The 19,133-nt window shown below is 43.3% G+C and overlaps 1 protein-coding gene across 4 annotated transcripts; it reads right to left on the reverse strand.

Moving 5' to 3' along the window:
* Positions 1-7,398: 7,398 nt before the first annotated feature.
* LOC136535128 (uncharacterized) lies at positions 7,399-16,567 on the reverse strand. 4 transcript variants are annotated; one of them, XM_066527447.1, is made up of 7 exons: positions 13,670-14,277; positions 13,449-13,540; positions 12,250-12,585; positions 10,995-11,150; positions 9,625-9,929; positions 8,977-9,544; positions 7,399-8,471 (listed from the first exon to the last, which is right to left on the reverse strand). In XM_066527447.1, exons 2-7 carry the CDS (start codon positions 13,462-13,464, stop codon positions 7,954-7,956), a joined length of 1,899 nt encoding a protein of 632 aa, XP_066383544.1. In that variant the 5' UTR covers positions 13,465-13,540; positions 13,670-14,277; the 3' UTR covers positions 7,399-7,953. The 4 variants fall into 4 exon arrangements, with proteins under 4 accessions (XP_066383544.1, XP_066383542.1, XP_066383541.1 ...); XM_066527445.1 differs by lacking the exons at positions 13,449-13,540; positions 13,670-14,277 and adding an exon at positions 16,050-16,567 and having other exon boundaries at positions 12,250-12,579; XM_066527444.1 differs by lacking the exons at positions 13,449-13,540; positions 13,670-14,277 and adding an exon at positions 16,050-16,510.
* Between the last annotated feature and the right edge of the window lie 2,566 nt (positions 16,568-19,133).

Consider the following 19,133-nt stretch of genomic DNA (forward strand, 5'->3'; position numbering starts at 1 on the left):
CATCACCATATCCTAGCTCAAGTGATCCATCATTGCATGATTGTGTCTTATGGACTAATGTGCCTTGTGTACTAGCAGTACAAACGGTTATATGTTGTCAACCAACCACCAAAAACCTTGCTAGGGTCCATATTTCTTACAATCTCCCCCCTTTTTGATGATTAATGGCAACACAACCAACGCAACAAGTAAAAGATACCAAATTGGAATCAACCTACAACGTTGTGCAATAAGAAGGCGACACGTATACGAACCATCTCCAATGCAACCGGCTATAGCATGTACACGTGGAAAGCATCTCCAACGGAAGCACCCACGAGCGTGGCAGCCCCCTGCCACGCATACCAAAATAGTTCTATGACGGGCAATTTTTCGTTACAGATCAAAACCATTCTATGACGATGTTTTCGGAGTCGTCACGGAAGTTCAAATGTGACGCGATTGAAAGGTCCTTGTTTGGTTTTGGTAATTGAGTGATAACCTAGGTGGACTAATGTGTTTAAATGTGAGATACACAGGTCATTAGTCCATAGGTACACTTATGTGAGCAACTCATGCCATAGAGGTGAAATAGCTTGGATATGTTGCAAAGCTCATACATGTGATGAAGGAGCACATTGCATATGAGACATGATATGGAGTCATGTGACTAAGGTGGAGAAGATCAAGACAAGACTTGGCTGAATGGACGGGTTGCAAGCGTGAAGGGCAAGTTGGAGGCTTTGGAGCAATGAACCGCGTGGCGGTGAAGCTTGAGCAAGACTTGGCGCCGATGGACGAAGGCAACGGTGAAAAGCAGATGAGCTCAAGATCGATGAACCAACAAGGTCACGTGATGATATGAAGTGGATCATATCATTTGTGATATGGTTGGTGCATGTGTTGCATCAACATGAAGGAGATGGAATGGAATGCCCAGGCAAAGGTATAACCTATAGGGCATTTTATTTCACCGGTCATAGGTGTGTAGAGAAGTTTTTGACCGGATTTAGGATAGATGGTCGTACTATTAAGATGGACAAACTTATTTGTGAAAGCATCTAGGCCCCTAGTTTGGTTTCAATGATTAATGACAATACGTGATTACTGTGACTAACGTGTGTTTTGCAGATGCAATTAAGTTAGGTCATGGTAATGACAATTGATTGGGCAATCATGGTTGTCATGTCCCTCCGATGGAAATCGTTTTGGTTTTCAAAGGATGGACGACAAAGTTAATGATGGACTAGTTCTAAGTGTTGTTTGGTGTTGAAGAGACACTTAGAGTAGTTTAGGACTTTGTTTTTCCTTTGGTCATACTATTAAGGGGGTATGGACTAGTAGCTTGACCTAGGTGAGTCTAGTGGGTTAGGTGTGGTGCACACTTATCAAATCTAGCAATAGGTAGCTCCGAAGTAGCCCTTAGATCAATTGGAGCAAACTTTATTCACATATGATTACGAGTTGGAAGTGAATGGAGGGTCAAATGTTGACCGGACGTTGGTTTCGGTGTGACCGGACGCTGGCGCAGAGTCCGGTCAGTTTATTTGATCAAGGTGAAGTCGTCTGGATGCGACCGGATACTGAGTGAAATGTGTTCGAACGCTGGGTGCCAGAGTCTGGTCAACTCCAATAAAGTTCCAGAGAGGGAGAATCCTGATCGGACGCGTCCAGTCAGTGCTGACCGGACGCTGGTCAGGTTTCGGCTACTGACCGGACGCTGAGCAGTAAAGTGACCAGACGCTGGGTGCTAGAGTCCGGTCAACATCAGTAAGATTCCAGAGAGAAGTTTTTGTGACCGGACGCAGGTTAAAGTCTGGTCACAACTTAACGGCTCAATGGCGGGGAGAACTGACCGGAGCATCCGGTCACCTTGACCGGAGCGTCCGGTCACCCCGTAGAATGCTGACTCAGACACATAACGATTCGTTTTGAATAAAGGGGTATAAATACTTTCTCTATTCATTTAAGGAGGTACTCTTGCCCATTTCAACAGCTGAGAAATACCCTTGAGAGTGCCAAGGAGAGCAAGAGCCTAGTGAGGTAATTGAGATTTAGGAATCCAAGATTAAGGCCTCATTAGCAAAAAAAAGAGAGTAGCAAGTGTGTATCCACCCTTCTCATTAAGCTTGTTGTGGTCAAGTGAGAGTTCTTGCTTGTTACTCTTGGTGATCGCCATCACCTAGACAACTTGGTGGTGATTGGGAGTTTGGTGATCATCCGGCGGAGCTTGTGGATGACCCAACTCAAGTTATGAGTGGTTGTGTGTGATTCACCGCGATGGAGTGTCAAAGAATCAATCCGTAGAGAGCACTTGATCCTTGCGCGGATCAAAGAGGAGCTACACCCTTGCGCGGGTGCTGCAATGAGGACTAGTGGGGAGTGACGACTCTCCGATACCTCGGCAAAATATCACTGCGTTCCTTCTCTCTTTACTTTAAGCATTTATATTTGAGCAATTCAATTCTTGTCTTTACATTCTTAAAATTGCCATGCTAGAGTATGATTGGAACTTAGGGTGCTAAACTTTTGTACGATGGATCAATAGAATCACTTTCTAGGAATAAGGGGTGAAGTGGGCTAAGTGTAGGGTTTATTTATTGTAAAGAATTTTAGAATTAGCCCAATTCAGCCCCCCCTCTTGGGCATCTTGATCCTTTCAGTTTGTATATTGGTCATCTAGTGCCACTTGAGTGATCTAACTTTGCATCATTGCTAGAATTGAGTGGCATAGTGATTTGAGTGACTAATCCTTTGAAAACATTTATGAAAAGCTAACACACATGCACAAGATGGTGAACACATAGTGGTGTTGGCACTTTTGCAAAGGAGGAGTTGTTGGAGGTGATTTGGATCAAGTTGGAGAGGAAAAGGAGATAAAAAGAGCAAGTTTGGGTTGTCCGAGGGTCGGAAAATGAAACTAAACTTGCAGCCATCGTGTAGCCCAGCCTGGGGGTGGCACCGCCACCCCCTGCAGCGTGCCCAAATCAGCACAACCATTCTTTCGTATTTTAGGCATAACTCTTAGCTCCGAACTCCGATTTCAATGATCTAGGACTTTTCGGAAAGCTAATGAAATGCTATACAAGATTGATATGGTGGTTATTGGTTTTGAGCTGAAGAGGGCACCGCCATGGTCACCGGAAATCCGGCGGTGCACCACCATTTTTTTCTAGAGAGTGCAGTTTTTGGGGGTCGTTGGCCTAGGTGGTCACCGCCACCCTATGTTCGGTGCCAGGGGCTCAACGGCTAGTTCAAATTATCCATTGGGACTTGACCATTGGAGGGCCACCGCCCTGTCCGGTGCCCTCGTAGAAAAGGGGTACTTTGCCCCAACAGCTCTATTTGGCTTGGCTATAAATAGAGGTGGATCTCGGCCTTGGGCTAGTTGTTGAGCACCCTTAAGCCTTGGTGGCTTGTGTAGGTGTGCTTGGGAGCCCTCTAACTCATATACGCTTGATAGTGATCATCCGATTGAGTGTGAGTATGATTCGAGTGCGATTGCATCATGAGGTTGCATCAAGTGGCACTAGGTGTTCGTGTTGCAAGCCGATGGTGCTTGTTACTCTTGGAGGTTGCCAACTCCTTGATGGCTTGGTGGTGGTCTCTGTTGAAGCACGTAAAGAAGATTGTGCGGTGCTCCAGAGAAGTGATTGTGAGTGGGATTGTGCTCACCCCGTAGGAACCGCGAAGAGCAACTCTAGTAGAGCGTGTCATTGAGCTACCTTCACTTGTGGGTAGGTTCTTGCGAATTAACCGCCAAACCACCAAGTGAGTGGTCGACACAACGGGGACTAGCTTGGTGGCAACCAAGTGAACCTCGGGAGAAAAATTACCGTGTCAACATTGTTCTTCCCTTTGGTTTGCATCCCCTTACACAAGCTTGTATTTACTTTTATATACATTGTGCTTGTGTAGTTGCTCTTGTAATTAGTTAGCTTGCTAGTTATCTTCTTGCTTGTGTAGCATAGAAGTAGCTCCCTTACGTGACTAATTTAGTTTGAGTAACCTTATTAGTCACATTGCTTAGTTTATGTAGCTAAGTAATTTGCGCTCTATAATTTGGCTTGTGTAGCCTTGTTGTTGAGCATTGCTAATGAGCTTAGGTGGCTTTGTGTTTTTGCTTACTAGCATGTGTAGGAGCTCCTCCGTTGCTTGAAGTACTAGTGGCATAGGTTTGTGTGACCTTGCTCCTTGAATTGGTTAGGTGAGCTCTAGCTAGCCCGGTATCTTAGTTGCTAGTTTAGGATCTTTTTAAGGTGTTTGAGAACATAGATAGAGGGGTGTAGTCTTGGCTAGACCAATAGATTTAATTCCACATTTGTTTTGGTTAACCGGCGTCATTAATTTTAGAAAGGATATTCACCTCCCTCTAGTCCGCCATCTTGACCCTACACGTGGTATCGGAGTGAGGTCTCTCATTTGTGGTCTTCACCGACCTAAGAGGATGGCGTCTAGTGGGCTAGATGGTTGTGAGACACATATTTTTTATGGCACAAACTTTGCACTTTGGAAAATCACATGCTTGATCATTTTCGTGCAAAGGGACCTAAGTTTTGGTGGATTGTCACTAGTGGTCTCACTCATATCTTGGACCATATAAATCTCACCAAAGCTCAAAGAGTTCTCTTTGAACTTGATGCACATGCTTGTTGTTATCTAATGGATGCTTTGAGCTTTGATTTGATGAAAAAGATAAACTACGTGGGAACCGCTCATAACATATGGGAATCAATCAAGCACACCTACGGTGATTCCTCCACATGGGATGATGGCAAGTTCAAGATGGAGGAGCCCAAGGAGGAGGTGCATGAGTGTGTCGAGCATGACCATAATTTGGTGATTGTGAAAGATTGCTCCACCTCATGGTCAAGTGATGATGATGATGATATTACCACAAGATCACTTGACAAGATTGATGATGATGCCACAAGTGATGCACATGATGATTCTACCTCAAGCACACTTGTTGGTGATCTTGATGATGTTTGTTCATGTTCGAGCCATGATCGTGATGCTACTACGAGTTCTCCATCATCACCACATTGCTTCATATCACAAGGTGACACAAAGGTACAAAGTACTAATATGGTTGATCATGTTGATTCATATGATGAGCTTGTTAGTAGACTTGCTAGCATGAACATAGCTTTAGAAAATGAGATAGCTAAAACAAGTAAATTGAAAATTGAAAAATCTTTTCTAAAGAAAACATGTGAACAACAAAAGCATCTACTTTATGTTACTACTTATTCACATGAGGAGCTAAAATTGGCTCATGAGGAGCTTAGTGTTGCTCATGATAACTTGGTACAAGACCATACTTTTCTCACTAAAGAGCTTTCCAATGGAAAAATTAAAACTAGTGAGAGCTCATCACATGGGTCAATTGATCAATCACATATTCTTGCTAACCCTTGTGATGAAGGCAAGAAGCATGTATCCACCTCTTGTGATGATTTATTAGCTATGCCATGCTCTTCAAATATAGATGCTTGTTCTACTTCTATGTCTTGTGAGACTAACCTTTTGAAGAAGAACAATGAGCTCAAAATAAAGTGAAGAATTTGAGCAACAAGCTAGAGAGGTGCTACAACTCAAGAGTCACTTTTGAGCACATGTTGAAGACTCAAAAAATCTATGGTGACAAGTTGGCGTCAGCTTCAACAAGAAGAGCATGACCAAGGGCGAAAGAAAAAGAGAAAGAAAGATGAAGAAGCAAGAAAAGGAGAGGCTCTCTCATTTCATGTGCTTCAAATATCATGAAGTGGGACATCTTGCAAATGGTTGCTCCAATAAAGAAAAGCTCAAGTTAAAGAAAGAAAAAGATAGGCTCAAGCATGTCAAGTGCTTCAAGTGCCGCACATAGGGTCACCTTACCTCTATGTGTCCAACCAAGTAATTGGTGAAGCAACAAGTAGAGCCTCAATCAAAGCCACAAGTTGAGCAAGAAACACCCCAAGAGCAAATTAAGATCAACCATGAAGATGATGGTGACTTGATGGTGAAGAAGAAAAAAATTAGAATGGGTGGAAAAGCAAGAGAAATAGAAATGCATCCAAGATGAATCAAGACGCAAAGAAAGTGAGCAAAAACATAGAAGAGAAGATGAAGAAAGTTGCTCACATCAAGTGCCATAGTTGTGATGAATTGGGCCACCTAGCCTCGGGGTGTCCTACCAAGCTTGAGAAGAAGGATCAAGCAACTCATGAGAGGCAAGACAATGAGAGGCAACAAATGAGCAAAGAAGAAAATGCTCAATCCAAGAGAAGTTGCTACTTATGCCGGGAAAGGGAACACGTGGCTAATTCATGTCCCCTAGGTGAGAATCCTAAGCCTATTTCAATTGATGATACTAATGTGCTTAGAAAGGACGGTGATGGTACCTCATTAGTCGCTATTGCAAAACATCCCGCTACTCATACTAAGGTTATGCCAAAGTATCTTGCTCCTAACTTGAGAGGACCTAAACTTGTTTGGATATCATTAAAAAGTGGATGATTATTTGTAGGTACCATCGACATTGGAGGCTCGATTCAATGGAATTCTTATTGTTCATCATATGTTGGCCCCGTTTGCTTGGTTGAAATTGGCTGAAAAAATAAGCCAAAGTTGAATTATCGTGAGAGAAAAACACTGTTCCAGCTGAAAAAAGAAGCCGAACAAGCCGGCTTTTAAGGTAAACCGAACGGGGCCGTTGAGTCAAGTTATGAAGCCTAGTGCACATCCAAACCCAATGCCATGATAATTGAGTGAACTCCAAGGGCTACAACATACGAGTGCTATAATTCAAGTTACGGTAATTTATTGGATATATTTGGAGGCTTGTAAATGTTGAGAGTTGAAGCTTCTAATTGGATGATCATGAGCTAACTAAATATATCTCCTGTTGATTATTTCATTTGGTGACGCGTGATGCGGGTGAGCGGGCACAGGATGCGATGCGGGCAGGCTCCGGTGCAGGCGCGGAGCTCCATCCAGACGCTGCCTCCGGAGCGGGACTTGGCGCAGGGCAAAGGAAGTTACATGTGTGAAGTTGCATGCGTCAGACGTTAAGTGTGGGAGCTGCGTCCGACGCCGGGTTCCGGACGCTCGTCGTCCCGTAGCATAATTGAAACATGTACATGCAGAATACCAAGTTATGTGAACCAGACTTCGACTTGCATAACTCCATGTCACCCAAAAAAAGAAGAGTAAGCAGAGAGAGCGCTCCATGATGCACGTCAAGCATATACAGTATATATGCAGTGTGGTAAATCTTAAAAGCCACATATTAAAAAAAAAAAAAACTAGACCTACGAGGGTATCACCTCCCCAGGCATTACATTAAGAAAAAGAATATTCAACGGATGCAATAATAAAAAAAACAATGATAGTTCACACGACGAGATAGCGAATTTTTTAAAATGAAGACTCGGATGATGATTTAACATGACTGACGATAAAAACATTGAGCTTCCAAGTTCCAACCATCAAAATGGAAGTGGTACGCCGATGCCGATAAGCGACAATAAGCTCAGAATCAGAATGAGCAAGACGCGAGGGCTGGCGCCTGGAATGCAATTACCTCGCCTGCTATTATTACTTTTACGAAAAGCTCGACACATACTAGTAATACACAACGGACGATAGTGAGACGAGACCTGTGATATGATGGTAATAAAAAAGAAATTACACTAGTTACAACAGTTTCCCCAACAACAAATGGCCCAATAGATACATCACCCGCCACCTAAATTATCACATCTCCCAATGTTTTGTGACCTCTTATGAAACAGTTGCCTGGTTCCGCTGTCCCCGAGACGATATACCGGTAGCCTATGATTTTGAAATGAATAATCAGCGACCTGTTCGCTGGTTGGTTTCAGCCCAGGGCTTATCAGCCAGTCAATAGTGTTTTCCTCTCACAACAAACCAGCACCAGACGGGCTTATCAGCCCAGAAACCAACCAGCGAACAAGCTAAATGTACACTTCACATTCTCCTATTCCTCTCCCTATTCCAATCTCCTGCAGATCCTAGAGAAGAGGTCAGTGTTGCTTTCCTCAACTTCTGCTGGTTCTCATACTCCTTCTCAAGCCGTGCCTGTGATGACACCTGGACCGGATGCCTTCCACCGTTTCCATGGGGCTGCCTCGTATCGACCATAAGACCCCGCTCGGACCTGACAGGAGATGCACCATCTTCAACAGGCACAGGCCACCTTATGGTTCCCTTACCAGGATTATTCAAGCGTGCAGAATCATTCTTCCTGTCAACAATTTTCTTGGTAGAGTGACTGCTCCCATTCCAAGTTGCATCATTGTTACGAGAACCTGACAAGCTCTCAGTTGTACCAAACTGGGATGAGGGCTTCCGGGCTTTCATCACCTTTTCAGATGGTGATTTTGGCCACTTAATTGCCCCATTGCTGTATCCTTGGCCACTCCATGATTCAGTGCTACTTTTCATATCACATAAGATCTCAGCAGCACACTGTATCTTTGGCGATACTGCTTGTGAGAAAGGAAAGCTCGCATAAGTAAATCATCAAAAGTAAGATAAACTGAAAATGAGTAATACCAGATGAATGCCCAGAAAACAGTATTTTCTGATACAGAACGAGTGCCTAGCTATAGAGATAAAGAATCCCTAGGTACTTCTATTCTGGCTTAACATGCAAATGCTACAAGACACAAGATGGCATAATATGGTTCAATATAATATTGAATATGTGAGGCCAACAAAGCATTTGTACATCTAGAATAGTGATCTATAAGCATGTCGAATTATTCAAATTTAATTTCTTAGCAACTAGTCCCTCCGTTCCAAATTGTAAGTCATTTTTGCTTTTCTAGATACATATACATATATCTAGACATTGCGTATATCTAGGTGCATAGCAAAATCTATGTACCTAGAAAAGTCGAATCGACTTGCAATTTGGAATGGAGTACTATTTTCATCAAGGTAATACGAATACCAAAGTAACTTATTCCAAAATAGATTTTGGCCTACCTTGAGAAGTTTTTAAAAGAGAATGTTCACTGTCATGCTTCTGGAAACCATCTAAAGAGTCAACATGATCCAGGGGTTGCAGTTGGTGAGAACCATGCCCACCCCCAATTTTTCTTGAGTGAATGTTCTGTACAAGTGATCCGGAAGTTGATTCCGTGCCACACAAATTATATTGTCCATCACATGAATCCGTTATACATAATTTCGCTGCATCCATCTCTTGAAGGAGATCATCAATTCTATGGACAAAAGTATCTTCATAATCTAGAGGAGTGAGGTTGGATCCAACCCGCACCCATTGCCACTGGGAGTTACTCCTACTTGACCCATGTTTACCACAGTCAACACTTTGTCGACAGCCCCCAGCCTGTGAGTGTGACCAAGGAAATGGTGGCAAACTAGCTCCATGAACTGTCATGGAAAGCATATAAGGCTTAACTCCAGCTGTGCTCTCACTTCCAGGTGCTAAAAGAGAGTCCAAATCTTGTCGATGAGGAAGTGTTAAACGGCTTAAGATATCTTTTGGATGACGAAGTGCAGTATCACAGACATTGATTTGTGATGAGTCCTGGTAGTAGTATTAAAAAGATCAAACAAACTTTGAGGCACAGACATGATATTGGTAGTAACACTGAATATTTTACTTACCTTAACCAAGGGAGATGGCTTGTCACCACATTGCTCTTTGATATCACAGCTAGAAGTGCTTGCAGAAGGAAGTTTAGGGCTCAGAATGATATTAGAGTCCTTTCCATGGCAATAGTCCATGTCAGAAAGCATAGAAAAAGCTTTTCTGACAGAGACTAGGAGTTCCTCTTTCATGCGCAATACCTTCTTTCCTTTCTCTCTTCCTAAGCTGGAATACTTGTAAGTGCCATCGAGAAGTTCGCTCAATGAGAGGTTCTCAATGTGATTTGTGATGTCACGAACATCAGATTTAAGGCCATGTGCTCCTGAATAAATGTCAACCACTGTAAGTTTGATGCAAATCGGTTTGACCATAAGGCAGAGATTTCTGAATGTTATCCATGCTATATGAGATGGGGAAAGAAAACTTTATACTACGAAGGCCACATGGCATAAATAATATAGAAGCATACACTGCAAAAAAAAGGCATCAAGACCTAAATAACATAACATTGTTAAGATTGTATGTAGGCCTGCCAAATTAGTTTATGCAAGTAAAGGCATACAAAGAAACAAACAAAGTATCATCAAACACACAAATAAAAAGAAGGGGGGGGGGGGGGGGGGGGGGGGGGGGGGGGGGCAGACCTAGTGTCGGAGGCTCCTACATGAGTGGGGTCTGGGGAAGGGAAAAACCGAGGCAAGCCTCCCCCCCACAAAATCTGCGGAGAGGCTGCTTCGAACACGTGAAATGGTGACTCAGTGAGACAGCTCTCACCACACACAAATAAAAAGACTACATAATAAACATTTTTGTTATTAAAAAGCAGGGATCTAAAGAGAGACATGGAAAAAAGAAATTAGAATATTGATAACTCAGAACCACGTCATGCCTATTGCTACTGCCAATCCTTGAATAGTGTGAAAACAAACTCCAAAGAAAATAAGATGGAATGGACAAATCGATAAGGAAAATGGAAACAGCTCATACAGACATACAACTAACCATAATTCCTTGTAAGTGCACAATTAGAGTCGATTATCATATATAAGTTAAGAGGATGAGGCTTTGAAATATACGACCAGAACCAGAGCTTCAGAAATCTTCGGAGAATGGCATTGTCAAAAGTAAGCAGACTCTGAATAACATGTACCAGTGCAGCGTTTAGTATGCAAAAGCTAGATACTGCTAAATCAAGAGTTAACCTTCCTATAGAATAGAATTATTTAATATGTCTAAGCAATGTTAGGAAAACAATTAGCAGACCTTCATACAGAGACATTTGACATCCACCTATCCACTAAGCTCGTGTGATCAGACTTAACAAAAGAAATAACTAGCAGTGCTAAGATATAAATGCATGAGGTAGATGCAACCAGTTACTACATACCAAGTACGCTGTTTCCTGCGAAACCAGAATCAAAATTTGCTAGACCAGCCTTTGATGAGAAACAATCATATTTTGATCTGACACCAGACATAATATTCTTCTTATCAATTCTCTTTGCATCAGAAATGCGCTTCTGCTTGAGCAACCGGGATTTTTCTGTGTATAATTAGGATAAGTGCAAAATTATTTATTGTCAGAATATCAAACAGAACAGCAGCATGTGCATTAAAGCGAGTAGAACAAATGAGAACTCAACTATATCAAATCAAATGTGCATAAAGATTTTTAAAAAAAGTATGGCAGGGAGTAATTAGTACTGCGGGTATGGTTAATGAGTGGCTATTAATTTTGTACGAGCAAAATGGCCAGTAAGTAGCAGGAAGAAAAGGCACAGCACATATTTCTTCTTCCTTTTGGCTCATTCAATCTGCAGCCTGATTTCCAGACTTACTATAATTAGAAAGGTAAAATCCATTTCCTAATGGAATGTCCTGACCCAGTGCCATTAACCATTTCAATATAGTCTCTTGATGATGGGTATAGTTATTCAGCAACATTAATTACTTCGTTTAAATCATTTTAGCATATTAAGACAACAAAACCAAGGCATACTCGGACTGCCACAGATGAGTTATAGCTGTTACCCAAGCCTATGGAAACAGTGTCACAAGAGGAAACCTAATAGGAAAGACCACCTCAAATCAGGGAGGTTTCAAACATTACATGATATAAACTTCATAGGAATAAGAGATAAAAGGACGAGAGCACCCTCCACAGGCAAAATAACTAAGCTATCCCATTCTACCTACGCACTCCCCTTTACAAAATTTAGTCCTAGTATTTATTTGATAGTTTGTCACTCGTAAAGTTATACAAGACTACATCATCCTTGCAGTCTGCTTGGCAAACATAGTTCCATTGCTGCCGAGATTGAGAATATGTCCCACACAAACTTAGCTTCCATTCCAGCTTTGGATATTTGCCTTGTAATTGTATAAATCAAAGCAGAGTGTAGCTTAACTTTTGAAATGGAAATCAGCAAACAATTGAAGGTTATCTATGTGAAGAAACTGAATAAAAGCAAGGCCCCAAGGAGGAGAGATGAAGCAGCGAGGAATTCAGTGCACTCAAGAAATAATGTTGAATCAAAACACGATAGCATGGCAATAAAAGTGGATTGTCCTAACATGGGCAATAAAAAGGATCTACATCAAATTGGACAATTGCAAATGAATAAAGAAAGTTCATAACTTACCAGATGCTGCGCATGGTGTCAAATCAGGCACATTCTTCTGTGATATGAATTCATGTCCCTTAGCCTCAGCATCTCTACCAGTTTGTACTGGCTCAAGCTTTGGCCTTTTTGAATAAGGTGGACCGTCCAACAACTTTATGGTCTTTTTTGTCACCATCTTACTATCTTGCTTATGCAAGGATTGAACCGTATCATTTGCAATATAATCCCGTTTGCCGTTTTCAGACTTCAAGCCAAAACCAAGAGATTTCTGCATAGGGACTTCCAAAGACGTCCTTTTACTTCTATAAGACGGAAAGCCTTCTGCATTCTGGTTGTGCTGCTTCACATCTGCACCTGTGTTTTTAACATACAAATGAGTAGTAAATTAGTTTAAAGAAACAGTATACATAAATAAAACGTTTAGAGAGATAATATAAATTGCCAGAATACTCCAAAAACATAACGGAAAATTTTGTAAGGAACCGTATTCTTCACTTTAATTTTAAATGGAGGATACGAAGATATTTTCTCAGGGTATGAGCAAGATTCATGGATGAATGGGCCAAAAGAAAAAAACAATTCAACAACCAAGCAAGCCCAAAAGGAGGGGAAAAATTATATGCCTACGTGATGCCCATGAACCCCCGTACAGCACCCCTCATACGCCATCAGATCAGTCTCCGTGTGCGATTAAGCCGTGATTCACGAAATCAGCGGAGATATTCCAGGCTGCATGCGGCCATGCGGATGCATGGTGGACCATCCAGGCGTTGATTAGGATGATCTGACGGCACAGAAGAGGTGTTGTATATAGGTTGATATACATCACGCATGTATAGAATTTTTTTCCCCAAAAGGAGGATGAAGTTATATATGGTTTTGAAAGTGGGCAAGTATATTCTATTTCTGAAGGTTACAAGATTCACATGCTTTGACATGTGTGTTCCTTGCCAATCAATCTAAACACTCTCAAATGAACTTTTGCGTTCAATGGTAATTAACTCGTCCCATTATCAGCCACCAGAAAACCCTCTAGTCTAAAGGAAGTTCACGAATAAATTCCTACTAAAATCATGGTTATTAAGGCGTCACCTAGGCGATAAGGCACGCTGGAAATCTGGGCGTCCCCATCAGCATGACCAAAAGTCAGCGAAAGAGAGCGAGGGAGGGAGAACAGAGGAAGAACGGGAGGGTAGAGAGCAAGCAAAGCCAAGAACCTGCAGCTGCTGCCATCCCCGCTGTCTCCAGTGCCGGTGGGCGGCGCAGCACTTGCTACGGTCAACTGCGGCACAGCCGATCTGGAAGGAGACTGCAGCAGTAGTCAATTCGAGAGTGTAGAGCAGTGAGGAAGAAGCAGGAGGGAGAAGTTTTAGGTGGTGGCGGTGCATCTGGAGAATGAGAGAGAGAAGCAAGCTGCGCCGAGGGAGGGAGCACTCACACAAGAGGCAGAGGGCGAGCGGCGGCGCTGGGAATCAGTGGCCCCATTAAATGTATCCATGTAGGTCACCCAGGGGAGGGTTACATGGCAGCTGATGGGCTGAGCCAGCCCCTTCTTCCTCCTCCCTCCTCCTTTTTCTTTATTCTTTTCCTTTTTCCTCAGCCACATGTGTTAGATTCATATGGCGTAGCCTTTACTCACCTTATCACCGCCTAGGCGTCACCTAGGCAATTGGAAGGGGGTGGCTCGCCACAACTCAGCCTTACTGCCTTAAGAACCATGATTAAAATCCCTCTAAAGTAACTTAACACATTACTTTCATGGGAAAACTAACAAAAAAAAATGAACTTATATAAGGTTTTAAAAAGAAGAGAGAACAAAGACCATGACACAACAGTTGCATTGTGGAACTTCCCGTTACAAAATTGTAACAGGTTACAGAAAAAAAAGACAAAACAAATAATAAAACACCCATTAAAAATTTAAGTTCCACCTATCTCCCTAGTCTATGGCCAAATGACCAACACATGAAAGGAACGTAAGTCCAAAGTACATACGACAGTAAATAAAACCATGCATGTAAATATCACAATCGAAGGGTGGGCCTGGTGCAAGCGGTAGAGTCTTACCGCCTGTGACCGGAAGGTTCCGGGTTCGAGTCGCGGACTCCTCGCATTGCACAGGCGAGGGTAAGGCTTGCCACTGACACCCTTCCCCAGACCCCGCACAGAGCAGGAGATCTCTGCACTGGGTACGCCCTTTATGTAAATATCACAATCAGCAAGGATGACCAGTGTTTGTGCGTGCGTGTCTAAGTTTGATCATCACCCCTAAGGCTCTGTAAGGGACCGGCCCTTTCTTTGATTCTCTGATAAATGACAAACAGCTCTCTTGCATGTCCCGAAAAAATATAAATATAAGAAACTTCAGAGGAAAGTAGAATTGATCCTCACAGAAAATACTCAATATTCACAAAGAAACACAAATAAAAAAGATTAACAAAACTGTTCATTTCATTGCTGGAATCCAATATGCAACCAAGTAAAATGCAGTCTGCATAACGTACAACCAGAATCAGGGTGCAAGCCAACTATGATGCAGTGTTTGGTTTCATGCTCAAATAAGGAAAGATCACTGCATGAGTTCCGTTTGAGGGCAATGATTCAATTTCAACTGCAAGGAGCTCCAAGGAACTGACTCCAATGTACATGCAGCTGAGCGATATATATCATAGTCCTTTATGCGATAAATCGAACAAAATAATAACTTGTCCCAAAGGGAACCTGCTCAGCGCAAAGCAATAGCCAACTTTTGGAAGGTTGAATTGTTGCAAATTCTGCCCATTTTTCGCAACACTGATACACTCACAAACAATCATGCACAGATTTGAGGATCGCGACATACATATACAGATTTGAGGATCACAACATACATATTTGAGGATTTCTTGACGGGAAATGGGATTATCAAAGTAGCACCAAGTCAACCAGAACTACCCAATCCAAGCAACATAAGTAAACGGGAAATAAAATATGGCATATGCGTTTCTACTGTAAATAAAGCTACCAATGCAGTACGAAAAGACAATGACAAAGATAATTGGCACGGACGCACGGTCCATGCTGCGAAGTGACACAAAGGAAAAAGTTTCATGAAATCAAATGAAGCAACATGGAAGGCTTTGAAGGGAGGGAACAGGAGCGACAGCAAAGTGATGTTTCTAAATGACATGGACCAAGTAAATGCCACTACAACAACCAGAAAAGACAACTGTAGACCACCAGATAACAGGGGCACTTGACAATCAATTGCAAGCACCTCAAGATCACATAATAAAGAGGACTATGTACACAGCCACAAGCATTTACAAGCTGCCAAGAAAAAGAGAATAATATGTAATATATTGCAGACAAGAACATATAACCAACACAGACCACAAACAATAGATCAGCCGATACAGGGGGAAAAAACATCAAAGCTGCAGGCATCATCATGGAAAGAGCTCACAAATCTGCTAAGCAAGTCATCGAACTGGCTTCCCCTTCCCGTGCCATAATTCATTAACATACATCTCTGCACGGCAGCCGGAAACCCATCCTCATCCAAGCCTACGTGATCAATTAGCAACAAAACAATCCAGACACAAAATGGAAGCGCCGTGCTCCCTGTCCACCTCCACCACAGAAATGGAAAACACTTACTACCTGCTAAATAACTATAGCATCCCCATTAATAACAGCAGCAGAAGCAGCGTGAATTTCCGTTACATAGTACAAGCAGACAGACGAGCAGTGAAATTAACTCCCCCACCAAAAATCCAAATCACACCGAATCCTTCCACCATGACGACAGCTAAGCAGAGGGAGAAGAGGGGCAATACCACCACCGTGCCGCCGATCCGCGTCGGAGCAGCGCCTGAGCACCTCCCCGCCCCCGCCTCCGGGGCCACCACCACCGACGACGGGCCCGTCCACCCCCTCCACCGCGGCTGCCGGCGCCAGGATCTTCCCGAACTCCACCTTGGCTGGTAACGGCAGCTCCACCGCATCCATCCACGGGGCCCCGCGAGGCCCAGGACCACCGAAATCGCACCTCCCCCACCTCACCTCCAAAACCGCCTCAAATCGGCGCCGTTCCCGGCGAATCGGGCCACGGGGAGGCGCGGGGCCTCCGATTCGCGCGATATCTGGCGGGATCGGCGCGGGGCGCAAGCGGCGGCGGCGGCGCGGCGGGGGCAGGAGGTTGGGGAGGGGGACATCTAGGGCTTGGCGGCCGCGGGAGGTGGGTGGGTGTGGGGGAGGAAAGGGAAAGGGGAAGGGGAGAGAGCGCGGAGGTATATATAGTTTTCGGGAAAATACAAGGCTGTAGCTGGAGAAGGGATCCATTGGAGGAGCGTGCACGGTGCACCGATCGAGAAGAGTTCACAGTTCACACGGCGATGCGCCGACAACTGACACTGTACATGCATGGAGTTCGCCGCCGCACGGGCGTCAGAACTGAACATGACCGCGGGCATGTTCAGCATCAGCATGCGCTCCACCACTCCAGCCCGTATCGTATGATGTAGCAAGGCGCGGACCGTTTGTGGTAAAAAAAAAAGAATACAGGTTACACATCGGCGTAAAATCTACTGGCCGGTTGGCTCAGGCTTAATCAATTCACGACTTGAAGCGATACTGTTGTTGGTTTTTTTTTGGGGGCTCCGGTGGCCTTTGACAGAGATCTTATGCTGTATCACTGACACACGAGTCACTGACATGTCACTTTTATGGCTCACTCACATCCCCTTTATCGGTCTCGAAGCGGTCGGGGAAACGACGCCAGATGCCCATAATGATTCGTGTTGGCAAATGACATTTATATCAATGTTTCTTCCCCTCCTCCTCTTATCCACAACACTCGGGCCCCGCGGTTGTCTTCCTCGTTGATTGACAGATGCCACAACGGTCAGTGGCCGACAACTACCTCGACGCTCGGCTTCTTTGACACGGCAATTGGACCTCCGCCCAAAAACTTAGGTATTGGGTGGAGTGTTCATCTTCAACTTTGAGGAGTTGGAGGATGGATCTTGGGGAGTTGAGGATTTTTTTTTTTCTTTCGATGGAGTTAAGATTGGAGAACTGCTGGAGCACTAAAATCCAAAGGTAGTTTTTTTTCTCATTGGGATTAGGATTAAGAGATTGCTCGAGATGCTCGTATTCAATACCACTCCCCTTTTTTCCTTGCCACCACTCTTGCACAAGGCTCGTTCTCATTGCTCGGACACGACACCACAATTAGTACTACTAGTAACTATAGCCTACACCTTCCATTATATCTTTACCAGTGAGGGTCGCCCTTACGTACCTCTTTCTCTCCTTTTTCCTATCTCATAATCTTACCCAACCTTTTCTCCAAACAATAAATATCGCATTAGATTTGAACATTAGTCTTTTCTTTCCAATCATTGCATAGACATGGACATACACACACTCACCCCTATAAAAACATACACATATTGTACTTCTATGTATGAGCACCTCCAAAATAGTAAGGTTAGGTCGGTAGATCTCGAGATTAAAGAAGTTACTATATGCATCTGTTGTCAATGAGCACCTTGTCTACCACCGAAAGAACAACGTCGGTAAGTCTTAAAATTAATCTAGAAAAATGTAAGCACCCACGTGTCGAGAATTTAACCTGACTAGATAAAAGGTAGGTTATGCGAACGGAAGAGCTTAGCTGATACAACAAAACATTTTACGCTTTCCTTTACACTGTAACGCTCCTTTTCGGATATATTATATTAGAGCAACTTCATGTGTTTTCTGTAATTAACTTGCTAAACCAATAAGTTCAGCGAGTTAACAAAATAAGTAGCAACCTCAATTTATTCCCCTCTCAAATAATTTTATATATTAGTTTCCTAAACGATTTTGTATTGGGAACCACTTACTATTTCTAACCAACCAAGCCTCTTTTGAGTTCTTACCATTTTCTGGTTTGAGACCCTTTATTTTCTTAATTTATTCATGCGTTCACTTTTACTTTGGTTTCCCGAGAAAAACGTTGAATGGAGAGCAGATACGGAGTTTCTCTCGACTGCGAAAACTTATGGGTTGAAAGAGATATCTGACAACTTTTATGTTGAAGGAGTTTTTTTACTAAACCGTTGGAGATGACTTTTTTTCTCTCCTTTTACTCCAAAATTAAAATAGTGAGTTGTCCTCCAAAACTCATACAGATGCTCCTAGTATTACCACTCCTAGTGATGAACCAAAACAGCACCCTGGCATTAAAGTTTTCAACAGTCTCACCTCATGTGCTTCGATCACCTTGTGGAACTGGAGGGAGGAGGGAGAAAAGGTGCGTCCAAGTCCGCAGGCACTTTTGTCTCTTTGCGCCATGGTGTTCACGAAAAGCTAGCGTAAAAACATTTTTTTTAGAAAAAAAAATAAGGTGGCGTAAGGAGTGACGTGCCCGCCAACGCAAGTGCTCAATACTTTCCTGAGACTGAATTTCGGAGAAGCTGGTTCATTGACTCCGGACGCCGGAGACGCGACGCGTCCGCTCGGCAAGTAGGGGTGGGTGTAGAATTAGCGATCCATTCTCCGGTCTCTGTCAACGTACTAAAAAATGGTTTTAAAACAAAACAGAAACAGGTGTAGGATAACAAAACAAATGATAAACGACAATGTCACGCTGCAAAGCGGATGCGGTCACTCGATGCATCGGAGAGATCAATTAATCTCGCCGCGTGTGACAAACGTGCCTACCCTGTCGATCGACGCATGCACGGACGGCGGAGCTCCGGCCACCGTGGTCGTCGTGGAACACTGTGGATACGTACTCGGTCCGGGTTGACGGGGAGTTGGCCCCGTTCGTTCGTCGAAAAAACAAGCAAAAACATAGTTTTCGGTTGATTTGCTATTATTGAAAAATATTATTTCAACTAAAAAAAGCTGAAAAGTATGAATTATAACGA

The sequence above is a fragment of the Miscanthus floridulus genome, unplaced genomic scaffold, assembly GCF_019320115.1.
Source record: "Miscanthus floridulus cultivar M001 unplaced genomic scaffold, ASM1932011v1 os_2556_2_3, whole genome shotgun sequence".
Taxonomy (NCBI): domain Eukaryota; kingdom Viridiplantae; phylum Streptophyta; class Magnoliopsida; order Poales; family Poaceae; genus Miscanthus; species Miscanthus floridulus.

Bases quoted from the DNA above. Each gene is read 5' to 3' on its own strand.
- LOC136535128 (XM_066527445.1), bottom strand. From the start codon at position 16,554: ATGGATCCCTTCTCCAGCTACAGCCTTGTATTTTCCCGAAAACTATAT. The intron at 11,151-12,249 runs GTAAGTTATGAA...AATTATACACAG, and splicing joins GACACCATGCGCAGCATCTG to AAAAATCCCGGTTGCTCAAG. The intron at 8,472-8,976 runs GTAGGCCAAAAT...TCTCACAAGCAG, and splicing joins TCTTTTAAAAACTTCTCAAG to TATCGCCAAAGATACAGTGT.